Source organism: Channa argus, chromosome 8, assembly GCF_033026475.1.
Source record: "Channa argus isolate prfri chromosome 8, Channa argus male v1.0, whole genome shotgun sequence".
NCBI classification, from domain to species: Eukaryota; Metazoa; Chordata; class Actinopteri; order Anabantiformes; family Channidae; genus Channa; species Channa argus.
Genome location: NC_090204.1, coordinates 2,479,322 through 2,500,107, shown reverse-complemented (window position 1 = coordinate 2,500,107; position 20,786 = coordinate 2,479,322). Strand labels below are relative to the sequence as shown.

Here is a 20,786-nt window from a genome sequence, read left to right as displayed (position 1 = left end):
GATTTCAAGATCCTCAATTCAATTAACTGTGTAAATACAAGTTATGAGGAGATGTAGCCATTTTTTTTAACAGTCATTATGTTCTACATTGGCATAAATCCTGTCATCCGAGAAAGAAGACCCTGTGCCAAACTCAATCGGGGCCAAAAGCCTTCTGGAGGAATGTTTTATGGTCAGATGAGACAAAGATTGAGTTGTCTGGACACAATGATTGTGTCCAAAAATCCCTTCCTATTCACTCATTCATTACTCACTTAAAAGTGAGCGCTCGACTGAGATGTCAGACAATTACTAATCCTTGTCATATTATGTCATCACTTACAACTGTTTGAGCCACATAATAGTAAATCTCTCATCTCTCAAAAGAGGAAGCATTGCACTGTGATTGTGACATGCAGCAGCTGTAACAAACATAGTACACAGTATAGTATAGATCAATACATTTGCTTTGTCGTAGCAGTAACTATACCTGGCGTACTTAAAAATTACTCAGACAAGTAAAAAACGTGTCACTTCTTCCATGCTCTTCTCTCTATCACACCAAATCAGAAATGATGGGTGCTTCCTGAACTTCTGGTCACATGACATAATAGGTGCACAGCTGCCTAGATAAACTCTCCCCAAGGCCAATTTGTTGCTTATCCCATCTTCATGTTTTCACAGGCATTCATGAAAGCATTGTTCACACGGCTGTTCCAAGTCAGGCTGTCAGCGTGATGAAGTCAAACGTGTGCAGGAAAGCTTTTTAGTCTTTTGGTTAAGAAATGCGGGCATGTTTTTCTTCCACATGTAGAGGCAGAGAAACACAACTATCCTGCATTATTCTATTTGTAGATATAAATAATTATGTAAAACTCAGGCACTTTTGTAGCTTAGTATGTGTTTCTGCATCAAGTACAGTGTTAGTTCACAAACAAACAAACAAAAGAATCACATCGGTCCACAGACAGTATCAGAGCTTATGAGTTGGCAAATGTTTATTCCATTATGCTTTAGGCCAGATTAGGAAACTGCCCACTAAAGAGAGGACTTTCTGTGTCTTGACAAGTTTCCTCCCTTGCCTATAAAGCCATTTTCCTGTAGGAATGCAGGCACTTTGCATTTTAGGTTGTGGGATCCTCTCAAGAATTCTCTGTCTACAGGCTCCTAAACAGGAGTTCTATTGTAAGTGACAATGAAGTTTTATCAAATACATATTAGCATATAAAAAAAAGGAAAATAAATTAGGAATTTTGTAAAAATACCTAAAATCAAATCTTAACCATAGGGTTTAGTTCTTCTATCTAAGTAGTCTGCTACGAAATGCCAAGGGGAGTTCAAGAGGCCATATAATGATTTTCATGAAATGGTGTAATATATATTAACATTTACTTCTGTAAAGTTTGGTGTTAATATTGCACATAGTCAAAGATCCACGGCTTGAGGTGTAAGCCTGTGTTTACCTGCTCGCTGTGAGTGAAAAGCCCAGGTTTCACTACGTTTCACCCTATTAGTTTGTTCCCCTCAAAACAGAACCTCTGTTTTGGAGTCTAAATGGGCCAGACATAATGTTAGATATGTCTCATAATCAATGTCCATAATTAACAACCTCTGGTCAGACTCACCATCCTGGCTGATGTCCACCACAAGCACGACCTGTCCCAATGCCAGTCTGTGTAGCTTTTAGGTCATTAAAGCGTGATAGTTCCAAACAGGTGTGAAAGCAGATGGAGTTCAAAATAGCTTTTGCCCGTGGAGGGACCACGTGGGGAGAGCAGAGTGCGAGGAGCCAGTAGTTCCCAAAGTTTTATGAAGCATATGTAGTGGACGGAAATATCAGTTTACACAGTGTATGACATCAGTGAAAGGTAGAGTAACTAATTACATGTATTCCTGTACATAAATAACATTTTTAGACATTTTCTTTTACGTCATTCTTTACTTAATTTTAGAGACAAATGTCATTTTTAATTGACCTAATGTAGTATTCAGCAGCCAGTACAAGCAAAGTAGTTTTTTACATACAGCGCTTTAAAAAATGTTCAGCATCCCTTTTTATTACTTTTAACATTGGGTCCCACTCCATTTAATTTGGGTTTTTTTTTTAAACACAAAAATTACAACAATAAACTTTTTCATATCAAAGGGACCCTTAAGTCGTTAAAATATAAAACAGGAAACAGCCGATTGCATTTACTTAGGGTTTAGACGTCACACAAATGAAGAGTACCTGAGTGCAGAACCCAGCTAACAGTTGTGCTGCTTCACAATCTCAGTTGCTGGGGGGAGTCAGAGGAGGGGTGGTGGCCTCTCTCACTAGCCTCCCTCAGTTTTTTTTTTTTTTTTTTTTGAGGATGACCTGCTTTATATTTTGTCTTCATGGTGTAGATTTTAGCCAGGATTGGAAGTGGTCCAGTTACTGTGAAGTCAGTGCTGCTAAGAAACCTTTTGTTTTGGCTCGGATTTTTAATTTTCTTATCGTTATCATCTTACTATCTTATCTTCCTGCGCTTGTTGATCATCTCTTTTTAAGAAGGAAATCTGATCAGTGTAACTTTTGAGCCTGACCCTGACCTCTGCGACCTCTGCCTGTTCGTTTGTCTGTAGAACAACTACTTTTCTTTTTTCTTTTTTTTTATTCCATTAACTAGGCTACTGTTGGTGACAGTACTTTTATTAAAACACATGCAGTACATGTTTGCTGAGTTGGACACTAACAAGGCAAATGAGAATCCATAAATAATTGAATAAGTCTTTTCTGATAATGCCGCATTTGAATATTATTACAGGAGACTTGCTGCCGCCCTCCTCCACTGTCACTCCCCCCCCCCCCCCCCCCCCCCCCCCACACACACACACACACACACACACACACACACACACACACACAGCTGTCTCACATAGACAAAATACATCACAGACAGTAAAGTCTCTGCTTGGGTTTCCTCGTAAGTCCACGCCCCTGTGGCTTGGCAGTGCATGCCTGCATGGTCTGGTCCGGGATCCAGTAAGGTTGGCGGACATAGAACAAAGGGGACCGCGCGCGTGTGGATTTGAAAAAAACCTCATCGCATGAAAGTCCTACACCCAGATCCTCAAGTCCGGGACTCATCAAAAGACAGGTAGCCGAAATCCGCACTACTCTATTGCCTCGGACACATTGGAGAGCGTCGCACCAACTAGTTTGTGCTGAGGTTACCGTTAGTTTACCTGCTCGCGAGTGTGAATGCGCATTAGTCTCTGTCGTGGCAAAGTGCAGCTCTGAATGTCTCCTCAGGGTTCTGTAGCCGAACTTGAGCTTCTAGCCGGCTCATCTATCGACGCTTAGTGTTGACCACAGGATGACTCGGAGCTGATGACTATATTCGCACTTTTTTTTCTTTTTTTTTCTTTTTCTTTCTTGTCAGGAGCTTCCCTGTAAAGTCGACCAACATGTGTCGCTCTCCCAAACACTCAAGATCTTCTTCTTCCTTTCTGCAATGCGGGTGTTTTTCTGTCTTTGCACATCCCTAAAGAGACAGGACTCCGGTGTGCTTGCGGCTGGGTGTGTTCTCTAACATGTCTGTTTTTAGATCTCTGGGATTCAGACAAATTTCCTGTGAGGAAGGGACAAGGATATGGCCTGGTCAGCTCAGCTCAATGGCTGACTCATCCAGTGGAAAGGTTTTTTTTTCTCTGGGCCTTTTCATGAACACCCTGCAGTCTAAACAGTAAAAGAGCTTAATCAGTCAAATTACCAAAAAAAAAAAAAAAAAAAAAAAAGAGAGAGGATATTCTTTCTTGTATACAAATTTGATTTGTTTTGACATCCACCTACATTGACCTTAAAGATTGACATCACCAAAACTTTTGTTTATTTGCAACACTGAGCTCTTGGGAGGATGTCGTTAAGTTTAGCTCTGCTTTGGTGTCAGTCTCTCCAACAGAGAGTCGGATTTATAAAGTGTGTGGTTTCAAAGAAGTGGGCGCGAGAGCACGGCTTTAATCAAAGATGCCATAGGGTTGCAAAATGGGAAAAGCAGGATCCAGTGGTTTGGGAGATTTAAAAAAAAAAAAAAATAGTCATGATACTGTATCTTGACCTTTTCCATTTGTATAATTGTTTGACGAACTCTGTCTTGTGAGTGCATAGTTTTTATGGGATATTAATATGAAATTGCTGGAATACCCCATTAATACAATGAATTGTTTTGTTTTTAAAGATTTTTATGGCAACTCTGGACAGTCCCACGCCAAAGTGGCAAAAGCTCTGATAGAAGTAAAGACTTGGATTAGAGAGTATCATAAATAAAAAGTACATATTATGCTAAATAGCTTCTTCTTTTTGTAGATTACTGTAAATGATGCCGTTGTTATTGGTGCATGAAAACATAACCAGCATTTTAACACTGTAGCTGATTGTGGTGGTGGATTGTGGAGCCTGTTTCAACTACTTTTCTATAATACTGACTTGTCTCATCCAATAATCCTATATGCAAGAGCCATTTTAATGTAGACCTGTCACATACCAAGAAGTCTAACAAGTCATGGGCACATATCATCGGAAAAGTCAAGAGATTATTGTATCAGGTTATACTAAAGAGCCCTGAAGATATATACGGTTAAGTACATAAATTAAATGAATGGGCTACTTTATAATGTTGCTGTGTGAGTAAATGTACTTAATGTCCTACTGTGTAGTCTCACTGAAAACAGTGACAGCTCTGTGACAGCAAAAAGTAGTTGTAGTCAAATGTTCATAGTCTAACCCAGAGTAACTTTGTATCGTGTCAAAATTCAAAACATTTGTTGGTGCCAAAAGCAACATTCCAGAGAGATGGATATCTCGAACTTAATGGACTAAGTGAGACAAATATCCTTATGTCATTCGGCTGATTTGAGCCTTAAAAGTCAGCCATCAGTAGGATGTAAACATCTCCTGGATAGCTACTCTCAATTCTTCCTGTTATGACAGGGAAATGGTAAAATCAATAAAAGACATTTTGTGTGAAACACTTAATTGAACTATAAAAACAAAAATAAGAGCTCTTGAAAGCCTCGGGCTTTTAGCAGCGGATTCAACAATATCATACCGCTAAACTCAATATTAATGGACTCCAGTTTGAGTGGAGATGTATTCGGCTGTTCACAATACCTCTCCCTATGACGCTGGCTGGAGATATTAAACCACTACGTTGTGGTCTGGCATCTTGTAGATTATTCATTACCCTCCTAGACTTAAAGATGATTTTCATTTTTGTACTTTATGTTAAATTACACCGGCTCTTTGAAACCTTGTGATAGAGTCATTTGAAATATGGCTCCCTCCGAATTTTCATCGCCACTGTCCTTTAATTTGAAATGCCGCTGCAGACATGGGCAGACACATATTGGAAACGTGATACGTGCAGCTTTAGTGAGGACTTTTACAGATGGTGATCACAGACAGTGGGAACAGAAAGCAGCACCAGGGATACACCACTCTTCCTTTTTTTTATTTTTTATGTTTTGTTATGCTGCTGTTAACAAAGACAGGATTTTTCACAGGCTTCTGAGACATGAATAGCTTCAAGACCACGCTGGGTGTAAATCCACCAAAGGGCTGAGATTGTGTTCCATTTAGTGTTCACTACCTGGTGTTAAGCACTTTGCAAACAAGTGGGCTCCTTGGACTATGAAGACTTTGTGTCCAAACTCAGCAATATTAGTTTTCATGGGTTCTGACTTTTGAATATTGTGATTTGTAATGTACATTTGTGCCAAATCAACATCCGGACAATGAGCCTCTGTGTTACCCTGAACTCAAGGAATAAGCCGAAATGATGTATAATGTTAAAAGTCCAGAGAGGGGCTCACAACTTTGAGGAACCATCCTGACTTTACAGTACCAGGCTGTTCCCACTAAGTTAATGCTAATGATGACAGAGTTGTAAAGGACTTTGTGCGTTTTTGACTCAGGATTTAGCTTTACTAAAGCTGAATTCACCCAGATGTTCAGCCCTTCTTATTCATTTCAATGGTGGGTGGGTGGGTGGGTGTGTGTGTGTGTGTGTGTGTGTGTGTGTGAAAATGAATGAACGTGAAGTTGCAACAAGTCTAGCTTCTATTCAAGTAAATAAAAGACCTGTGTTTTGTTTTCTTTTTTTCTTTCCCTGCAAGGCTACAGTTGCTTTAAACGTGGCGTAAAGAATCCGTGCTAGCAACACTGTTATGTTTAACATGTTCACTTGTTAGTGTGTTAGTACCAATACACACAAAGTACAACTGAAGCTGGTTGGAACATGGTTACTTTGTACAGGTACAGCTGGGTGCTGAAGTTTGTATCTTTATCAATATAATATTAAATGCACATTCAGCATTAAATATTATTGATATTCTTTTATCAGGAGAAGTAACAAAAATGGTGAATTAGTGTATATAAGACATAAGAACATTTGTAATAGCTGCATTAAATATTATGTTGATGGGGGAAAAAAGGTTTTGGTTTTTATGCCTATTTAATACTGTTAAAATGTACGATGCAAATTTTTGCTCCCAACCATAAGTGGCCATAAACCAAAGTATTTGAAAAAACTGAGCATTTGATCTAATGTTTTGACACAAACACCTGAGGCTTAGCTACATTTCCATTCACACACAACAAATGCAGGCCTAAAACATATAGTGATGTCATGAAGTTGATTGCCTTTTAAGTTGTAAATAAAAAAATAAAATAAAAATGTCATTGTTTGAACCCCCTATGGAAAAATAATTTGTCCCATTGTTATTGGCTGAAGGTCATATGGGCTAATTCTGTGTTCTTTTGTATCAGGCATCATGATTCCTATGATGGAATTCCGGCAGTTCACTGAACAGCAGCCAGCGTTCAGAGTCCTAAAGCCGTGGTGGGACGTGTTCACTGACTACCTCTCTGTAATCATGCTCATGATTGGTGTCTTTGGATGCACACTTCAGGTCAGTAACAAATGCCTCCAAAAGGATGCTTCTACTTAAGGGGCCGATCTCTCCCTTTATGTGTTGCTTCTTCTAATGGCTTTTTTTTTTTTCTGCTTGTGCTGATTTATAAATACTCACTGGTGGTTACTTTATCGCTGCAACCATCTCTGAACGTGTAGGAGAAATGTACCTACTGTGCACTAATGTAACATGATACACGAGCTGCAACATGTTAACAAAATAAAAGCAGTGGCTCCACGTTTTTTTTTTTTTTTTTTTTTTTTATTACAGCTGGAGTAATTGAATCCACTGGAACAAGCCTATAGGCTCTCTGCTGCTCTGCCTCCTGCATTGGCACCAGCTCAAAACCGCTCTTTATAACCTTTTTGTTTTTTTTACAAGACTTTTTCAACCTAGACTGTGTGGAGCAAAGGGAGCATTCAGTCCTTCAGGAGTTTACTAGTGGAAACATTTGCCCACCCAGCCCCTTTTTTAGTAAACACCAGATTCCAAGCTCCTCTGGCCTGATGCTTTGCTTCTCTCTCTGTGTTGAACAGGGACGATTTTTTTTTTTTTTTGGCCCTGGTGCGAGTATTTAGTGTAAACTTTTGGGAACGATACCAAACATTTTTAGAAAAACTGTTAGCAGGATGTTTATCAGGGCAGAGGCAGCCTTTTGTCTCCCCTCTCTCACTAACAATGTTTGGACACATTCTAATAGTTATTATATTGAGAGGGCAGTTAATTACGTAGCCAAGTTTACTTTATAACTCCCAGCTTCATCAACATTGGCATGTTGTGTAATTACTTTGCTGCCCGACACAATAATCCCGGCATTTAGAGTTAAAGGGGAAAAAGAATAAAATTCTGCAGAGCTGCTCTTCAGAGACCTCAGCAGGCCTGACTTAGCATTTCAATCTGTGATGTGCTGCAGCACTAAAGCATTGTTAGCACAATAGTTGTGTTGGTTTTTTATTTTCCCATCATAAGTCTACGTTATTTGCATTTTAATGCTGCGGTAGATTAGGATCATAGGGCTATGCTATCGGGGAGCTGGACAGAGTGCACAAAATGTCTCCTCTTCTGCCGCAACCACTGATTTAAAGTCTCCTGTTTCCATTTCCTGTTATTAGCATTGCAGAGAGGAGCATCTGTTTTCCATTATTTACATTACCAGTAAATAGCAAAGGCACTTGTTGTTTACTGATGCCCACTTATGGCTAATATTTATATGCAATGCTGTAAACCAGGTTGCTCAGAGGAAACGACGTTACGCGGGTGATCGAAAAATGGTCTACATGTCATGTGGTCACTGGGCAACCTTGAGTACAGGCAGCAAGTTCAACTTCAAAGAACTATTTGTATCCACAGTAGAACAAAAGAAACAAAGACAGACTAAGGGTTTTACATTGGGGAGGGGGCTAATAAACAATACACAAAGAAATTGCATTCACACACTGAGTTTAAAAAGGCTTTGAGAATCAAATGTACAAAATGCTCAGTGAATTTTCCTTTAAATATGGTCAACAATTTGTGCCACTGACCGATACGTGTCACTGCTGAACCTACAATATTGTGCTGTCAGACTTTTTTAGTGTGATGCCTCTGGTTGTGCTTAGTGCCGGTAAAAAGGGGGGTCTTTGAGTATAGTTATGTTTTTGGGTATTCCTTTTTAACTGTGTGTCCTATTACAGAACCACACGGTAACTCTTCACCTCAGGTCACTGATCAAATTTCTCGTACTACCAACCTTATTTTGGAGGCATTGCCTGTTGTAGTGGTGCCAGACGCCAGATTTTCTAAAGGAAAAATCTGCTTTGGGTAATTTTACAGTTGTGAGTGATGACCTTAGTGAAATGGCAACAAGGCTATGGAGCCTTATCCAGCTTTCTTTATACACGAATGACGTCCTAGTGTCCAAATTTTACAATTGTTCATGTTTGCGTTTGCTTTTTAGGTTATGCAAGACAAAATCATATGCCTTCCTCAGAGAATGTCGCCGAACACGAGTGAAGTGGAGCTGAAGTCACTGATACACCTGCAGTCCAATATTTCAGATGCACCCAGGGAAATGAAAGGCCTGAAGACCAATCTGGATATTCAGCAGTACAGTTTCATCAATCAGATGTGTTATGAGAAGGCTCTACACTGGTATGCCAAGTACTTTCCCTATTTGGTTCTCATACACACCGTGGTTTTCATGGTGTGTAGCAACTTCTGGTTCAAATTCCCCGGCTCCAGCTCTAAAATAGAGCATTTTGTCTCCATGCTCGGCAAGTGCTTCGACTCTCCCTGGACCACGCGGGCCCTGTCGGAGGTGTCCGGCGAAAATCCCGAAGAGAAGGACAGTAAAAAGAGTAGCAACCTTGCTTTGTCTCCCGGAGAAGGCAGCTTGGAAAAGACGCAGTCCCTGCGGTCTATCCCTGAAAAGATTGTAGCTGACAAGGCAAGTGTCCTCGATAAAAAAGAGGGGGAACAAGCCAAAGCTCTCTTTGAGAAAGTAAAGAAGTTCCGTTTGCATGTCGAGGAAGGGGACATTCTGTACCTCATGTATGTTCGCCAGACGGTGTTCAAGGTGTTTAAATTCATCCTAATCATTGCCTATAATAGTTCTTTAGTGAATAAAGTGCAGCATAGAGTTCAGTGCAAAGTTGAGATCACAGACATGACTGGCTATAAAGAGTTTGAATGTAATCACACTATGGCTCACCTGTTTTCTAAGCTCTCTTACTGTTACCTGTGTTTAGTGGCTGTCTATGGACTGACAAGCCTTTACACCTCCTACTGGCTGTTTTACCGCTCCCTGAAAGAATACTCTTTCGAGTACGTGCGGCAGGAAACGGGCATAAGTGACATCCCAGATGTCAAGAACGACTTTGCTTTTATGCTCCATATGATTGATCAGTATGACCCTCTTTATTCCAAAAGATTTGCGGTTTTCCTGTCGGAGGTCAGTGAGAACAAACTGAAACAGCTCAACCTCAACCACGAGTGGACTGCCGAGAAACTCCGTCAGCGAATTCAGACCAATGTCAACAACAGACTTGAACTTCAGCTGTTCATGCTTCCGGGTTTACCTGACACTGTCTTTGAACTGATTGAGCTGCAGTCACTCAAACTAGAGATCATCAACAATGTCACCATCCCTGCCTCTGTCTCTCAGCTGGAAGACCTTCAGGAGCTGTCTCTTTACCAATGCTCTTTGAAACTGCACACAACAGCTACCTCTTTCCTCAAAGAAAACCTGAAGGTGCTTCGTGTGAAGTTCGACGATAACAGGGAACTTCCAAACTGGATGTACAGCCTCCGCAATTTAGAGGAGCTCTATCTCATTGGATCATTTAGCACAGATGCCTCTAAGAATATCGTGCTTGAGTCGCTGCGGGAAATGAAGTGTTTGAAGACGTTATCGCTCAAGAGTAACTTGACCAAAATACCCCAGTCGATAGTGGATGTTTCCAGCCATCTGCAGCGGCTCTACTTGCACAATGATGGAACTAAGCTAGTAATGCTCAACAACCTGAAAAAGATGACCAACCTGATCGAATTAGAGCTAGTGCGTTGTGATCTGGAACGCATCCCGCACGCAATCTTCAGCCTGACAAATCTGCAAGAGCTTGACCTCAAAGAGAACAACATTCGCTCAATAGAAGAGATCATCAGCTTCCAGCATCTTCGAAAACTCACCTGCCTTAAACTCTGGCACAATGGCATCATGTATATCCCAGAGCACATCAAAAAGCTCGGCAGCCTAGAGCGCCTCTACTTCAGCCACAACAAGATTGAGATATTGCCCTCACATCTGTTCTTGTGCAACAAGCTGCGCTACCTGGACCTGTCCAACAACGACATCCGATTCATCCCCCCAGAAATTGGAGTCCTTCAGAGTCTACAGTACTTCTCTGTCAGCTGTAACAAAATTGAAAATCTACCGGATGAGCTCTTCTTTTGCAAAAAGCTCAAGACGCTGAAGCTCGGAAAGAACTCGCTGTCGATACTCTCACCCAAAATTTCCTACCTAGCTCAGCTGACACACTTGGAGCTCAAAGGCAACCACTTTGAGGCCCTGCCGCAAGAGCTGGGTTACTGTCGGGCTTTGAAACGCAGTTGCCTTATCGTGGAAGAGACACTTTTTGAAACTCTGCCTTCGGAGGTCAGGGACCAAATGAGGGCTGAGTGAGATGCCTTACTGCAGCCGTACTGCCTGTTTGTTCTGTTTTAGCAAATCAGAGCTTTTTTTGTATGAACTCACAAATAGTACATCAGGTTAAAGGTTGTTTTTTTTTTAAGAACTTTGTTTTTTTCTTTTTACGAGTTTTACAAGAGGGAAAAGTTACTTTCAATATAGCTCATATAAACCATTTTTGACTAACGTGAACTTCGTGCTAGTCCTGAACTGGTGCTGCCGGTTCGGAGCTGGTTTGCTAATTTGCTAACCTGTTGAGAACCATTTAGCTTTTCCCAAGGCTTGGAGAGCCACCGCAGAGCCACGTCATTATGTCAGAAACACTAAGCACAACAACCCTCGCATTACGAAATGTTGCTTCTGGTTTTGTGAGCCGACATTGGCATCCAGACATCACTGACCTGATTGCTATCTGCGTTGGAATTAGTCCCAGTGCAGTTATACAAATTAATAAATGATACATCAATATTTAAAGCTTTAATTGGTCTTGTTAGTCACAATAACCCAACTCCCTGAAAAAATGGGTTCTTGGTTCCAAACCAGCAAAGAGTTGGTGCTACTCTGGCCCAGACCCACTTTTTTTGCTGTTGAAATGCAAAGTATTGGTTCTAAAGTAGGTACTGGTTCTTGACCAGCCGTGGAACTGCCTCGGTGGGAAAGGTGTAATAGTCTGGCTCCCCAGGTGGGCTTGTTCTGGTAGGTTTCATCATATTATCAAGCTGGCTCATGCTTCTTTAAGAAATGGTTTAGCATTTTGGGAAAAGCACCCTTTGTTTGCTGAAAGTTTGATGAAATTAAACCCAGTGTTTTACCTTTTAGACCTAAATCATACCTTTTAGCTACAGCAAGAGATTAACATAGCTTAGAACAAAGTCTAGTCTCTTATGGTCTTTGCAGTCTCTAAATCATAAAGTTTACTTTAGATTTGCTGCTTACGGGACCATTTAATCACTTGACAGAGCCAGTCTAGTAACTTCCACCTGCTACGGCCTTTTTTCTAAGCTATATGTCTGGTTGCTCTACCTTTTTTTTTTTTGTATTTAGCCTATAAACATGAGTGGTGTCAGTCATTTCATCTGAGTTTATCCCAGAAAGCAATGAACTACACCTTTTTTTTTTGTTTGTTTTTTTAAAGCTTATTTCCTGTCACCGCTACATTAAAATAGGCCTGATTTGAGTACTGAATGTAAATCTAAACTAAGGACCTCACTTAAATTTAGCCTAGTAGACTAATGCTGTATTGTGTATATATTTCATGGTGCCCTTATAAAGTCTTTTATCTACTTCAAAAGACTGTTCGGTAATATGGGCCACGGCAGGGATATGGAAACTAGACAAATCTTATGTAAGTACACGTAATTTCTTCGTTGAACAATTCTGTACCATAAAAGGATGTTGCTGTAATTCACCTTAAATTTAAAGGACTATGTCATAGTGTTGTGTTTTTTTTGTGTGTGTGTGTGTGTGCGAGAGCAAAAATGTATTTTCATCTGTTTTTATTTTGTTGACCAATAAAATTTGATTTCTTTGTTAATGCCATTAAGTATGGAGTTTATGAAAGTTCCAACAATGCAAAAGTCAAATAAAAACAGTGACAGATTTTGGACTTGATTGATTGATTGTAGTCTGTAATATTAAAAAGAAATAGTGCTGAATTAACTAAACATTTGCTGGAAAAATCATGAATTCAGTCTGTTCCATTACGCCACATCTGAAAGGGTTATTTGCACATTTTGGTGAAATAGTGTTTCACAGTTGTGGGATGTCACTTGTGAACATTAATAAGGCAAAAAAGATAAATCTAATTTTTTTTATATAGTTAAATCAGGTGCTAAAGAAAAGAAATATAGTTGATCTAAAGTGGCTAACAATAAGAAGAGCTCATTTTAACATAAAGGTAAACAAAATGGTACAAAAATGGTATTGGAGACCTACAGTAGATGAAGATGAAGTGAGGAAATGGATTTCTCTCCTTAAATGCAACAAACTACTATAAGTGAGATAAAACTTTCACCCTCACAGACATTTAAATATTATTGAAGGGGACAAAAAGGTCAAACTTTAAATTCCCCCCTTCTGCACATTTATGACGGTCCCTAACTTCAATGTGTCCGTTTACTGGTTTTCCAGACGTTTTTCCTGCAGAACATCCCATCAGATCTTCATGTGAAGACAAAATGAACATCAGCTGTGTGCTTGATGTTCACGGTGACACTCAGTAAGGCTTAACCTCTGTGATTTAATGCGTAAACCAAGCCGAGCACACTTCCAGCGGCTGGTGCAACACCGGCTGTGATGAGAGACGGAGGAGCCGAGCAGGCGGAGTGTGTATGTGTGTGTTGGGGGGGGGGGGGGTCGTCGGCTAAGCTGCGCGCAGCCCGGTCAGCAGGCCCACGCTGGAACTGGGGCGAAGAATGACCGGCTTCGTGTCCTCGGACAAACATGGCGTGTAAGGAGAGGCTTTGTCCGGGACTGCTGACATCCACATAAGTAGATCGGATCCTCCTGAAGGTGCGTATCGGTGAGTTTGAGTTCTGAAATTATCATCATCCGGTGATGTTAGCAGGCTGTATAACGTAGGTGTACGTTATAATATGCTTTAGTGGGTAGAAGCGGCGAATATCCATCTTCAAATATAAAATACGTCGTGATTTTATTTAACGGAGAACAGATTTTAGTGCTGCGTTTAGGGCTTCACGGACATCAGGTTCACCTCCTCTTTTTTTTTTTAGGTCCATAGATGCATCTTCCTGCTAGAGCCGGTCTCAGCCTGATCTGCAGCCGCATTGAAAACAGTGACCTTCATCCTTGCAGCACACGTATAATACAAATTTGTGGCAGGTGCAAGAAAAATGCTAAATATGTCATTGTCAGTTTTTAATGATAGCTTCACATGCAGGTCAAGTCTTTAATGTAGGTCCACACTGTAAACTGTATCTACATGTCAAGTCTTCATAACCAGTTTAATAACTGCAATGTGAGGTACTTTGGCACATGGTTGTAGTCTCTGTGGAAGGGGGTCACATGCAAAGAAAACCGAGCTGCACAGACAAGTCACATAGTCGTTGTATCATTCAGCCTTTATTCAGGTCTGCAGAAGTTGTGTTGCCCATGACCGGCATAATCTCCGTATGTGCATACGTGTCCCACTTCAAGGGCAGCGTCCTCTGTAAATCCATAACAATCTGACAAGACCCTCTGTGAGCCTCCTCTTGCCTGAAATTACTAGGACAAAACCAGTGTATTATCTATTTTGTGCTCACCAGGAAATCTTTCCCAGTTAGATGTGCAGGAAGTGAGCAGAGATGAGCAAAGCCACCAACTAGGACAATGCAGCATATCTACAATAGATGCTAACGTAGAAAAAACTGCCCATTGCCAACCGTTTTCTTGGTGTGGGTGTACTTTGGTTTGGGCGTTTGTAATAATTTGTCTGGAGTAAAGAAATAGTAGGAACACACCACAAAACAAAGTGGTCCCGTAAATCTTCATGACAAAATACAGCAAGCAACACCTCCCTATTACTGTGTCGCTTTAAGGTTTCGGGGTTTTTATTAGATACTGTGCAGAACGTTTCTCACATAAAATGGATCAGTGAATCAGCCTCTGCAGGACGTAAATAAAGAGGATGACAAGGCATTTTTCAAAGAACTTAATCAAACTGAGGGGACATTGCTTGCTCTGTCCTATCTGCTGTCTAAAAATGTGTTTTACTTTCATGCAGCCTGGTACAATCCTTACATATACACTTTTCTAAAAGGGACATTGCATGAAAGCAATTACCTTTAGTTTTTGCTGTCGTCCACCATATGTAATAGTGAAATTCAACTCATCTTGGGTAAAATGTAACTTAAGTGCATTTATTCAACATTTGATGTACTTGCAATTTATTCCAGTTTTTACTGCACTGTACTTAAAAATAAGCTTCACATAACTAAATACACAAGTATGATAACAGTATACTATAGTGTTACAGTGAGAGGGGAGAGTTTTTGCATCTAGTACTTTTAATTTTTAGACTTTAGGCACATTTTCTTGTTGACACTTATATTATAGTTTTACTTAAGTTACATTTCAGTGCAGGAGTAGTAGATTTGAATTCTTCTACCACCACTGCAAGGTTTAATACATTTTACCCATTCAAGGTCAAATTCCTGGTAGTAAACTTGTAAATAGTTGTAATCAGTCACGATAGCCCATTCAAATTTCAAAAACTAAGCCTAAATCTCTGTCCTGCAGTGATTTATAATTCTTTACATGAACTCAATTGTACTGTACATGCTGGTTACCACAGCTTAAAAACATAACATTGTCAGTAATATGTAAATTACATAACAGCATGAAAGAACCATACATATGGAAATTCAACTTAAGCCAAGCAGAAAAGCAACAGATCATGTTTATCCATATTCTCTGTTGCAGGAATGTTCACCCTTACAGAAGTAGCCTCCCTGAACGACATCCAGCCGACTTATCGAATACTTAAACCATGGTGGGATGTCTTCATGGATTACCTTGGTATTGTCATGCTGATGTTGGCCATATTTTCTGGTACCATGCAGTTAACTAAAGACCAAGTGGTTTGTCTTCCCATTATGGAGCAAACACCAGAGGGGCTTGGGAGCTTCTTGGGCAGCCAACCACCGGAGACAGCGGATGTTTTCTGGAACAAAGAAAGTGCCATTGGGGAGCAAGCCGCCCCGCTAATGGCTAAAAGGCCACCTGATAGAATCACACCCACAGTTCACTTCATCCAGCCGGCCCCGTTTGGGCAGCCCCAGCCTACAGGTGTTAGGACCAAGCTGGATTTTCAGCAGTATGTTTTTGTCAACCAGATGTGCTACCATGTTGCCCTTCCTTGGTATTCCAAATATTTCCCGTACCTCGCCCTAATCCACACTATTGTGCTAATGGTCAGTAGCAACTTCTGGTTCAAGTATCCAAAGACAAGTTCCAAAGTAGAGCACTTTGTTTCCATACTTGCAAAATGTTTTGAATCCCCTTGGACAACTAAAGCACTGTCTGAAACTGCCTGCGAAGACTCAGAGGAGAACAAGCAGAGACTGGCTGGTGCCTCCACCCTCCTGAAACATTTGTCCACAAGCAGTGAGGAGGGGAGTCCGAACCAGTGCGCACCAGCGCTGGCTAAATCTGGGGTCACATTTTCTGCCGAAAAGCCCGTGAGCGAAATTCCCTCCATGACCATTCTGGACAAGAAAGATGGCGAGCAAGCGAAGGCCTTGTTCGAAAAGGTCCGCAAATTCCGCGCCCACGTGGAAGACAGTGACTTGATTTACAGGCTGTATGCCATACAGACAGTCATCAAAACTCTCAAATTCATTTTGATCTTGTGCTACACCATGACTTTTGTTGCTTCTATAGATTTTGACCATGTGTGTGAGCCCAAAATAAAGCACTTGACCGGCTACACTAAGTTTCACTGCACACACAACATGGCTTTCATGCTAAAGAAATTCCTTGTCTGTTATATTGCTGTCATATGTGTTTACGGCGTTATCTGTATATACACATTGTTCTGGCTTTTTCGACGACCACTTAAGGAGTATTCTTTTGAGAAAGTCAGAGAGGAGAGCAGCTTTAGTGACATTCCTGATGTTAAGAACGACTTTGCGTTCCTCCTCCACATGGTCGATCAGTATGACCAGCTGTATTCAAAGCGGTTTGGGGTTTTTCTTTCCGAAGTCAGTGAAAACAAACTTCGTGAGATCAGCCTGAACCACGAGTGGACCTTCGAGAAGCTGCGGCAGCATGTGACACGCAATCCTCAAGAAAAGCTGGAACTTCATCTTTTCATGCTATCCGGAGTGCCAGATGCTGTGTTTGAGCTTACAGATTTGGAAATCCTCAAACTAGAACTAATCCCAGAGGCCCGAATAACAGCTAAGATCTCACAAATGATCAATCTTCAGGAGCTCCACTTCTATCACTGTCCAGCCAAGGTTGAGCAGACTGCTTTCATTTTTCTTCGTGATCACCTCCGGTGCCTTTATGTCAAATTCACAGATGTTGCTGAGATTCCTAGCTGGGTGTACATGTTAAAAAATTTAAGGGAACTGTACTTGGTTGGTAACCTGAACTCTGAGAACAATAAAATGATCGGACTTGAGTCTCTCCGAGATCTCAGACACCTAAAGGTTCTGCAGCTGAAAAGCAACCTCACAAAGATACCAACGAACATAACGGATCTGTCCCCACATCTGATCAAGCTGGTCATTCATAACGATGGTACAAAGCTGCTGGTGCTCAATAGTTTGAAGAAAATGATGAACTTGGCTGACCTGGAGCTTCATAACTGTGAGCTGGAGCGGATTCCCCACGCCATCTTCAGTTTGAACAACCTTCAGGAGCTCGATCTAAAGTCCAACAACATTCGTACCATCGAGGAGGTCATCAGCTTTCAGCACCTCAAGAGGCTAACATGCCTCAAACTTTGGCATAATAAGATCACTGCAATTCCCTTATCAATTAGTCACGTCCGAAACCTCGAGTTGCTGTATCTCTCACACAACAAGCTCGAGACACTGCCCTCATCATTATTCACCCTCCTCAAGCTACGGTACCTCGATGTTAGCCATAACTCCATAGTGGTGATACCCCCCGAGATTGGCTTCCTGCAGAACCTCCTACATTTTGCCATTACAGGAAACAAAGTGGAGTTAGTCCCCAAGCAACTGTTCAAGTGCACCAAGCTGAGAACATTAAGTCTTAGTCACAACTGTATCTCCTACATTCCAGAGAAAATTGCCCAGCTGTCACAGCTCACACACCTGGAACTAAAGGGAAACTGTCTGGATCGTCTGCCTGCTCAGCTTGGGCAGTGCTGCCTCCTCCGCAGGAGCTGCCTGATTGTGGAAGATCACCTGTTCGACTCGCTCCCCACGGAGGTCAAAGAGAGCATCAATCAGGAATCGAATACTGTTTTTGCAAATGGGTGCAAGTGTCTAAGTGATGGGCGCTAGTTCTGACCTACATCAAGTATCAGATATTTATGTTTAGGCTTATTTAATAAGGGACAGTGTACAAAAAAAACCCCAAAAAAAAGGAACACCAGATTTAGTCATGGTTGGGTTTTCATCTTAGTTTTTTAAATCATGCAGTAAGATGATTTAGGGTACAATATTAGTACACTGCAGTACACGTACATACCAGAGCACATACTTGGTTGTTACTGGAAAAATTGTAGAGGAACTCTAGAAATGATCATGGCCTAAGTCTATACTTTTAATTTATTTTTAAGTTAATGTGTAGAGCAGTTAAATCACTATGCTTGTATCTTTGACTTTTTTATGCAAAAATATTTACATGTATAAACATTTGTATATTCAAAAAAGTGATTTTTTTTCATCCATGTCATTTATATTGGTTTACTTTAAAATGACTAGATACACCTGACCAACCTCTTATAAATGCTGGTTCATTCAAATTACAAATGTCCCAGATTCTGGTAACAGTATCTTGCTATGCAGCTACTTGAAATTTCATTGGGCCAGATCTTGTTTACAGATTTTCTCTCAGTGCTCACAACAGTAGAATATACTACAAGAATCAGTCATAACAATTAAAACCACCTGCTGGTTTTAAGTATTAAAATGATTTTGATAAAAAAAAAAATATTTTGCACAAAGAAAAAGGCTAATACATCATTATGGGTAAACCACCTGTCAGTACAGAAAATGTTAAAATCAGCTCCACCTGACCACTGACGATTCTTTTTTTTTATTAATTATGGTACATGTTTTACCATAACTACCATAATCAATCGTGTTTTCTCGGTGGACTACTTTTTTGGATTCAGGATTTGAAGTGGCACATTTTTTTTTTTAGACCAAGACTTGCACTTTTATTTGAGTAGCGAGTTTGTGTACTTGCCCTTTTTGCTGTGTATGAGCTGTATAGCTACAGACTGCACATAGTGGCTGACTCTTGTCCTCCAAGACTTTATTGAGACCACCGGTGGTAATGTTGTGGCTGATCCGAGTATTATATTTAAAAAAACTCTGAATGTTCTTTCCAGAGACAGGATCCTTGCTGCCCTCGATAGGATCTCACTGTTAGGATTTGTTATTACAGAGATACTTAATAAGATAAGTCAGATATCTCAACATGTGGCTTTGTACCATTACAGGAACTAGTGAGAAAATATTTTCACTACAAGTCAGAATGTGCTCATACACAACACGTTGACTATAAGCCACAATAACATTTCTTACATAAGCAAATTGTGTTGTTCCGTGTTCCTTGGTTGGTCTAGGGTCATGTTCCAGATTTGACCTTTTTTGCGGTGGGGGGCACACAGTGCAATCACTTAATTATATTCTACAAAAACAGCAACTAAAGTAACTGAAGGTAGATCACTTAAAACTCGTTAAAACAGAAGGTTTGCAACAACCGAGTGAAACAACTGTTGTGCTAAATGTGATCAGGCCGGGCCTCCATCCACTCCGGGACTGTCCTGTATAAATAGCTTTCCCTTTTTATTGTTTACTTTGAGTAAAAACAATAGTTTGACAATACCGTCTCCTCTGTCCCGTGTGTCCACTACTACTGAACTTTGGCCCTAAATTGGACCGTAGGACCGACGTCTAGGAGCCGCCACATATAACCCTGCATTCTTATTACCTTAGGAATTGTCTTTTAAATATTCCACTGGCTCTTTTCTCTGCTACTCCGTCTTCAGTCTTGCCATTATGTCATTATATAACTGATTTATTTTTTCGGAGAATAGACGATAGATATTATAATACTCTGTCTTGTCAACAATTATTTATCTACTTTATGTGTTCATTGTCTTGTATCTGTTCTTTTCTCTGAACTGCGCTTTGTACAACTGGTTTTAAAATGTGCTATTAAAGAAAGAATTATTAATGATTATTATTATTGCTATCATTTAAAACTAGAAATGGCCATAATAATTTAGAAGCTAGAAACATCCAGATAGTGGAGTCTTACCTTTTTTTTTCGGTTTTGTTAACATTGAATGTCTGGATTTCCAATAAATCGCTACCAATAAGTAAATAAAGAAATACAATTTGAAAAGTTTTTAAAGTTTTTCCTTCAGGTTTATAAGTAAATAAATGTTGTTTTTTTCCCCTTGCTGTTTGGTACACTATTTGACAATACATAAATCAGTATAAATAATGTGGTGGAAGGTTTAGTGCTGCTGCTTCACAGCTACAAGCAAGGCCCCTGCCTGAAATGCCTGTGGGGAGTTTGTGTACCATGCATGTGTTTCCTCTGGGTTTTGAACCACAGTTCAAAAACATACAGTATAATTAGAATAACTGCTGAGAGAGAGAGACAGACGTTGTCCCTGGAATCTGCTGGAGCCACTTTCTTACAGCCCCCATTGTTCTGATAACCACAAGGACAATTTGTGCCTTCACCTTCAACATCTTTTCTAACTCGTCTTTCAGCCCTTGGTACTTATCAAGCTTCTCGTGTTCCTTCTTTCTGATGTTGCATTCACTTGAATTGCTAAATCTATCACCCTGGCCTTCTTCTGTTTGTCCACCACTAGTATGTCCAGTTGGTTGGCCATTACCAGTTTGTCAGGCTCTATCTGGAAGTCCTGCAGGATGTTAACTTTGTCAAAGTCAACCAGACTTCCAGCCCGTACTTGGCACAGTCCTGCCTGGAATGGAAGACCCCAGCCTTTACTGATCTTGCACTTAGAGTGTTCCTGTGC

The 20,786-nt window shown here is 40.5% G+C and overlaps 2 protein-coding genes across 5 annotated transcripts; both read left to right on the top strand.

Moving 5' to 3' along the window:
- Positions 1 to 2,842: 2,842 nt before the first annotated feature.
- lrrc8c (leucine rich repeat containing 8 VRAC subunit C) lies at positions 2,843 to 12,614 on the top strand. Its single transcript, XM_067512815.1, has 3 exons — positions 2,843 to 3,101; positions 6,770 to 6,912; positions 8,852 to 12,614. The coding sequence occupies exons 2-3, from the start codon at positions 6,775 to 6,777 to the stop codon at positions 11,072 to 11,074; spliced, it is 2,361 nt and encodes a 786-aa protein (XP_067368916.1). The 5' UTR covers positions 2,843 to 3,101; positions 6,770 to 6,774; the 3' UTR covers positions 11,075 to 12,614.
- A 134-nt stretch (positions 12,615 to 12,748) lies between these two features.
- On the top strand, positions 12,749 to 19,972 carry lrrc8db (leucine rich repeat containing 8 VRAC subunit Db). Of its 4 annotated transcripts, none has more exons than XM_067512811.1 (3): positions 12,749 to 13,591; positions 13,813 to 13,921; positions 15,503 to 19,972. In XM_067512811.1, the coding sequence occupies exon 3, from the start codon at positions 15,505 to 15,507 to the stop codon at positions 18,058 to 18,060; it is 2,556 nt and encodes an 851-aa protein (XP_067368912.1). In that variant the 5' UTR covers positions 12,749 to 13,591; positions 13,813 to 13,921; positions 15,503 to 15,504; the 3' UTR covers positions 18,061 to 19,972. The 4 variants fall into 4 exon arrangements, with proteins under 4 accessions (XP_067368912.1, XP_067368911.1, XP_067368914.1 ...); XM_067512810.1 differs by having other exon boundaries at positions 12,749 to 13,601; XM_067512813.1 differs by lacking the exon at positions 13,813 to 13,921.
- Positions 19,973 to 20,786: the final 814 nt, after the last annotated feature.